Genomic DNA, 6,952 nt, shown 5'->3' on the forward strand with positions numbered 1-6,952 from the left:
TCTTTACACTTCATTCACAGTCCAATTTATATAAAAAAAATTCCAGTTCTCACATCAGTTTGTACACTTCAAAATTTAGTCATTTTAATATTATTTCAATATATATCAAATCAATTTATCATATAATAAAAATTCAAATCATACTTACTTTTACTCATTAATAAATTTTGTACTTAATATTAACATAATCATAATTAAATTAACTAGTTTAACATAAATTATGCCTAAGTCATAATTAAATAAAATCAAATTCTTGAAGTACTTATAACCAAAGCTTGAATGGAATATATTCTTCTTCTTTCACTCCTTGCCTATTTCATTTCCTTTTCTCCAATCGATCCTTTACTTTTCTTCTCTTTTCTTCATTTTCATATCAAAACATATAACATTTACTTGTTAAAATCATAATCAAATAACATATCTATGCTATTTAAATGAAACTAACATGAATTTCATGAAGAAACTTATCATTCTTACCTTAATTACTTGTAATCAAATCCTAATTCTTATTTTCTCTCTCCTGCAAGGCAACTATTGATGCTCTTTTTATGAAATTAAGGTGGCTAGCAAGCTTCTTTAATGATTTTACTAAGAATTCATGAAAGAAATCAGAGGAATTAAGCTTAGAAAGGCTTGAAAATGGTAGAAAAGACCTATTTGTAATAAAAGTAAAAGTTGAAAAGATGGAGAAATAGTTTTCTAACGTGGGAGGTTGGGGAAAGATGAATGAATTCTTCATCTTTCTCAACTCTTCTATTAAAATATCTAATTAATTTAATAATTAAAATGATAATTATCAAAAGTTCCCATCAATCATTTTTTACACAATTTGGTCCTTAATCATTACATTTTCCATAATTATCTAATTTGAGTAATTACCCTTTAATCCTCTAACTTTCTCTATAATATCATATCTGAATCAAACTTTATTTTGGTAAAATTTTACTTCTAGCCCTTCCTCATTTTCCTTCAATTCAATGCAATCGCTTCAAATTTTTAATTTTCTTATTTTACCCCAATACTTTTTATTCTCTTACAATTTATTTCTCTTATTTCAAGAATATTTTTAACTTCCTATCGGCTTTAATTACTTTCTACACTAACACTAAAAATTTCTATGTTATCTATTTCTAAAATTCTCGAGTATATCAAACCCGATTTCACACTGTTCCTAAATCAGTAAGAAATTAAGGATATTACAAATACTTGTGTCAGTATAACAACTCTGATAATCTCAAAAGATGAGGCTCTTAGTAATACTTAAGTTGGCAAATATTTAATAAGTCATCACTAAATTTAAATCCTCACTCTTATGAAGTCTTCTTGGTGTATGTATTATAAGTTGGTGTATTTTTAACCAAGGTAGGGTAATTCGTTAACTAATTCTCACATACAATTAATCCTTCGTCATTCTGACCAGAACTTGAAGGGACCAACAAAGTCTTGAATCCAGCAAAAGTAAATAATAATAAGAAAAATATGAAAAGCAACAGAAATTGGTTTTGAGAGAAAAAAACCAGAACTACTAACTCTCTTTTTACTTAGATTATTGCTCTCTGTCAGAGCTTTAGGTCTCTAATTTATAATTAAATAATAATAATCAATGGCTATTATCTCATGATTCTTAACATTGTGGAAAATGATGGCTTTGATTAAGTCAAGCCACTTGGCAAATTGCCCTTTTCGTCTTTCGTTGAATTGCATACTAAGGTCTTGATTGAACTCCTAGTCTAATTTCATTAGTTTAGATCACTTACAATTTAATCCCTGTGGAGTTAAATCTGGTCCAAATGTGAAAGTACCGAGTTGCCCTTGTTGAGATGGCGTGGTAACTAACACCCTGGCATTGGCCTATCACGCTAGTTGGATCAGCCTACGTTGATTCCAACACTACATCATCTTTTCCGCTTCACAACTCGATTCTCTAGTCCAAATTCCTCACTTAAAATCATTTTATCCTACATGCAAACACTTATTCAAAGTAAAAGCTAAATAAAATAATGTAAGATAAGCCTAAACAATAAAAAATATAAATTATGCAAAAATGTGGAATACAAAATTAACTAAACTGCTACGAAAACATGCAAAATAACTCAAAAAGCAAATTAAATGCAAGATAAAATGATACATGCATGGATGGGATAAAATTTATTAAATTCTATTTATCGATGTAACACACCAATTTTATCCGGCCCAAACCCAAACCAAATAAATCAAACAACAATAAAATAAATGAATAATAAAAGTCCACTAATTACAAACCTAAATAGCCCAAATACAAAACCCCTAAAAGCCCAAAGTATAAAAAAATATCAGTAACCCTAGCCTCCCTAAGTCTCCAGCCGTCACCTCTGCCACATCAGCAAATGCACCGCCCGAGGTCTGCCCTCTTTCACCGAAATGGCAAAAAACGCGACTCCCCACCATGGTTGACCAAAGAGCTCCTCGCCACCATCATGCGAAACCACCTGCAAGACAACAGCAAAGAACAGAAGCAGAAACAAAGAAAAGAAAAAACGAAATAATAATATAATGTATTTTATTTCGGCTATAAAGAACAAAAACGATTTGTAACAAAGGAGGAGGAGAGAAAATCGAATACAAAAAAAAAAAAAACAACAACAACAACAACAAAAGTTAAAAAGAAAATATGAAGGCAATCTTATATTTTTTTTCTTTTTTTGTTTCGAAAAATATAAGAAAAGTAAAACAAAAGGTTTAAATTTTTTTTACCTGTTCGTCTTTCACCACCGTCAACAGCTTCATCGGAGAAGAGGAGTCGAAAGGTTTTCTTGATTTCCAGTCAAGTTTCGACTAGATTTTAGAGGATCTAACTCTAGATCCATAATCTACTCAAAAAGGGGATAAAAATGACCTATTTTAGGGAACTCCGGCCACCGGAGGCAGCAGTCTCTGCCGCCAATGACCGGTGGCCACGGCGGAGATTCACCGGCACATGGGCCGAATGGAAAGGGAGTGTTCAAAGAAAAAAAGAAAAGAAAAAGGAAGTATATTTTTTTAACTGATGCAAAAAATAATTTTTTTAACATTTTTTTTAACTTATATAACCCCTTCAAAACGACTTCGTTTTGGGCTTGGCTTCAGACACCCAAAACGGCTTCATTTCAAAGCCGACTCAAATAATTCGACCCAACCCCCGATCCACTTGTTTTCGCTTGGAGGGGTAATTTTCATTTTGGTCCTTCCGCCTTTTTGTTTCTTTTTATTGTCGTCCTATTCCTTTTTTTATTTTTTTATTTTTACCCCATAATTTTAATTTCCTTGCAAATCGGTCCTTTGATCCACTGTTGAACTAAGGAAATGACATAGGGTTGGGATAATTTCCCTTTGGATCCCTAAACTTTTATATTCCATTTTAATTTAATCATTTATGTTCTGTTTTCTCATAATTTAAACGTTAAATTTTGTTATATTTTCAATTTAGTCCTTTATTTCCCTTCTCTTATTTATTTTGCAATTTATGCTTTAAGTTCATTTAAGTTTCAATTTAATCCCTCATTTATTTAATTTTGCCTCTTTATTTACTGTTTTTATTATTTTATCCCTAAAATTTTATTATGGTTTCAATTTAATCTTTTTCATTTAATCTTGCCTTTTTATTTATTTAATTTTTGGCATTTTAATTCCCTATTTATATTTTATCCTTTAATTTACATAACTTGCATTTTTATCTTTAAGTTTCTTAATCATCTTATTTTAGTTCATTTTGTTTTTATTTTTTATTTATATTTTTTAATGTTGATGTTATTCTTAAATGATTATTTTTGCTAATTAATATTTTATTTTGTCATCACTGATATTACATAACAATGATCATAGCATTATCATACTTTTTTTATCATTTTACTACTAATGTTCCTCTTATTATTTTACTATTATAGTCATTATTAAATAATATTATTAATCGGCTAAAATTATTCCAACTACCACTTGTTATTATTTTGTTATCATTTTTGGCCACGTAAGTTATTCTATATTATTTTTGTCATTTCCATATTATGCAACATGTTTAAATATTCGTTTGTTTTTATGCCAACACTTGAATAAATTAATCGCATATTGCATTAAACGTTATATTCATTTTTACCCGATGCATAAAAAATAAATTTTTTTAAAACCGAGACAATGTTCTTTGTTTAGGGATTCGAGAAATAGTGCGCTAACTTACGGGGTATGACTTTCTCTTTGAACCAAGATAAATGGGCATCCTTTTAAAATTCAAAATATAAAAGACTTAGGTAATAATTAAATAATGAGCAATCTTATTTTTGAGGATTCGAGATGTCGTGCCCTAACTTACGAGACATGACCTTTTCCTTTCAGTTACTTCGAAATAAGAAGACCTTTTACATAAGTTTTAATTTAACTAAGTGGTTTTATTTAAAGAGAACATCGTGCAAAGAGGGATCGTATTTTAATTTCTCTTCAAACTTTTAACTTTCGACACTAAGACATCAAGTAATCAATTTGGTACCAACTTTGGGCGTTATGAGGGTACTAATCCTTCCTTGTACGTAACCGACTCCCGAACTTATTTCCTGGATTTTTTGTAGACCAAAAATGATTTTAATAAATCTAACATTTTATTACAGTGACAAAACCTTGAGGTGATTCGATAACACCTAATTAAAAAAGATTGGTGGCGACTCTATTTTCGTTTTTAAATAAAAAGTCGATTTCAAAAAAGGGGTTTCGACAATCGAAATTGTCAATTTTCAAGTTTGAAAAATCAGTGGACTTGCAATGACTTTTTTGAATGAGATTCAAGCACTTTTGGGTTGATATGTCTTTATAGTATTCAAAAATCTATCTCTTAACTTCAGAATACACTTTGAATCATTTAATTTTAAGTTCAAGATCTCAAGTTATAACTGTTTTAGTGAATATTAAGCGAGCAAAATTTTTGAATATAATTATTACGAAATTATAAGTTTCGAACTTTCAATTTAAGTTTAAATCATACTCAATTTGAATTTTAAGTTTAATTTTTATTATATAGGAGCCAAAATAGTAAAAATGCAGAAACAGATACATTGAATGATCCCCATTCTTTATTCAAGTAATTCCAACAGACAATAGTATTTCCAGTTAACCATGTTTGAGAGCTTCCTTAACAAATCTATCAAAATTACAGTAAGATAATCCCTCAACATCGGTGGCTTCTTCTGCTTTCTTCTTCCACTCCAATGCCTTCTCTTTCATTTTCTTTCCTTCTTCTCCTTCCATCATTTCCTTGACTAAAAACTCAATGTTCTCTCGCTTCACATCATGATCCACTTCCATGCCAATGCCCCAATGAGTGCAAGCATACCGACAATTGGTTTGTTGATCAGCAAAAAATGGCCAACAAATTAAAGGGACACCTCCAGATATGGCTTCCAAGATAGAATTCCACCCACAATGTGTCAAAAAAACTCCAACTGAAGGATGGGAAAGAACCTCATATTGATTACACCAGCTTGTTATCAGCGCTCTATCCTTAATCTCCTCGAGAAATTCTTCATGCAGAATTGCAGAATCACCCATCACGATATCTGGTCTAACGATCCACAAAAATGGGTGCTTAGAATTAGCCAGCCCCCATGCAAATTCTTTCAGATGCTTCTCCGACATGACAGTCACGGTTCCATAGCTCACGTACACAATTGAACTGGGTTCCCTTTTGTTAAGCCATTCAATGCAGCTTGTATCTTCTTTCCATAGGCTTGAGTTTATTGACTTGGATGGACAGTCAGGCATGTGCCTGGTAAGCAAATGAAGTGGTCCTATTGTATAAATTCCAGGGAATTTAGCAGCGATTGCTTTTAATACTTCATGTTCGAATTCATCGAATGTGTTGAAGATGATTGCTGGAGCTTTTAGGCAATTTTGTGCTTCAGAGCCCATGAAGTCAAACATAATATCATTTGGATTGTTGGCTCTAATAAAGCTGGGGAGATCTCTTAGTTGAAAGTTGCTCATTTCAGGGACCCAATCAATAGGTTTATCAAGAGTTCCATCACTGAGAAAAGTTTCATCTGACACCACAGAGTGTCAAATTTCAGTTCTTTTTACGCAATTTTCATAGCTATAAAGTCGAAATAAGAAGCTCTTACTCTGGAATGGAATAATTCCTCGTTTAAGCAGTTCACTGAATTGAAGATATCCCATGAAACTACAGGCCGAGGCAGTCCAAAACTGAACTTCTGGTATGCCAAATACTTGAGCAGCCTTAATAGCAAAGCTCATAACTCCATCAGAGACTATGCAAGTAACAGAGGGCACATGGGAGGAGGAGTTTAACTTAGCTAGTAGCTCTAAAAACGGCGCTAAGCAATTCTTTCGTGTCGAATCACATAGAGCTCGAACATCCTGCGTTGCATCACGGTCGGACGATGGCAGCCCATCTGGAATCGTTTCGAACCGGAAATCAGGCAGACCCTTAACGAAGTCTGCCCCTTTGGACCTGATCAAACGCCTATGGTTGAACTCAGTGTTAACAAAGGTTATGAAGAAGCCTCTTGACTGCAAGAGCTTAGCCAGTTGCATCATGGGGCTAACATGGCCTTGTGATGGATATGGAATGCATACAGCGTGGGGTTTACTGGTTTCAACTGAAGCCATCTTAGGAAAGCAATAACAAAGTTGGAAATTTAAGGTCTTTGCTGGGAAATGCTTTTCTTGCTAGGAACATTCAACATAGACAAGGGAAAATGTTCTTGCTTAATCCAAAACAGAGGTAAATGCTGACTCTTATTTAGTTAATTTATTCGGGAATGTTCTTACTTACACGCGGCTTCAAAATTTGCCTACAATATGATCTCACCTATTTTCTGTTGATATAATCTTTTATACATACTTGGCTCCCTCTTATTGTGGGAAGATTCCGGCCACCTTTAAACATTAAAAAATCATCTGAGATTTAAGATATTGTCTTGCATCGCCCTAATTT

General features: G+C 32.4%; 1 protein-coding gene across 1 annotated transcript; it reads right to left on the minus strand.

Moving 5' to 3' along the window:
* Nucleotides 1-5,050: 5,050 nt before the first annotated feature.
* Nucleotides 5,051-6,719, minus strand: LOC105787789 (linamarin synthase 2-like). Its single transcript, XM_012614342.2, has 2 exons — nucleotides 6,117-6,719; nucleotides 5,051-6,038 (listed from the first exon to the last, which is right to left on the minus strand). The coding sequence occupies exons 1-2, from the start codon at nucleotides 6,622-6,624 to the stop codon at nucleotides 5,110-5,112; spliced, it is 1,437 nt and encodes a 478-aa protein (XP_012469796.1). The 5' UTR covers nucleotides 6,625-6,719; the 3' UTR covers nucleotides 5,051-5,109.
* Between the last annotated feature and the right edge of the window lie 233 nt (nucleotides 6,720-6,952).

Source organism: Gossypium raimondii, chromosome 2 (genome assembly GCF_025698545.1).
Source record: "Gossypium raimondii isolate GPD5lz chromosome 2, ASM2569854v1, whole genome shotgun sequence".
Lineage (NCBI taxonomy): Eukaryota > Viridiplantae > Streptophyta > Magnoliopsida > Malvales > Malvaceae > Gossypium > Gossypium raimondii.

Bases quoted from the DNA above. Each gene is read 5' to 3' on its own strand.
- LOC105787789 (XM_012614342.2), bottom strand. From the start codon at position 6,624: ATGGCTTCAGTTGAAACCAGTAAACCCCACGCTGTATGCATTCCATAT. The intron at 6,039-6,116 runs GTAAGAGCTTCT...CTGTGGTGTCAG, and splicing joins AGGAATTATTCCATTCCAGA to ATGAAACTTTTCTCAGTGAT.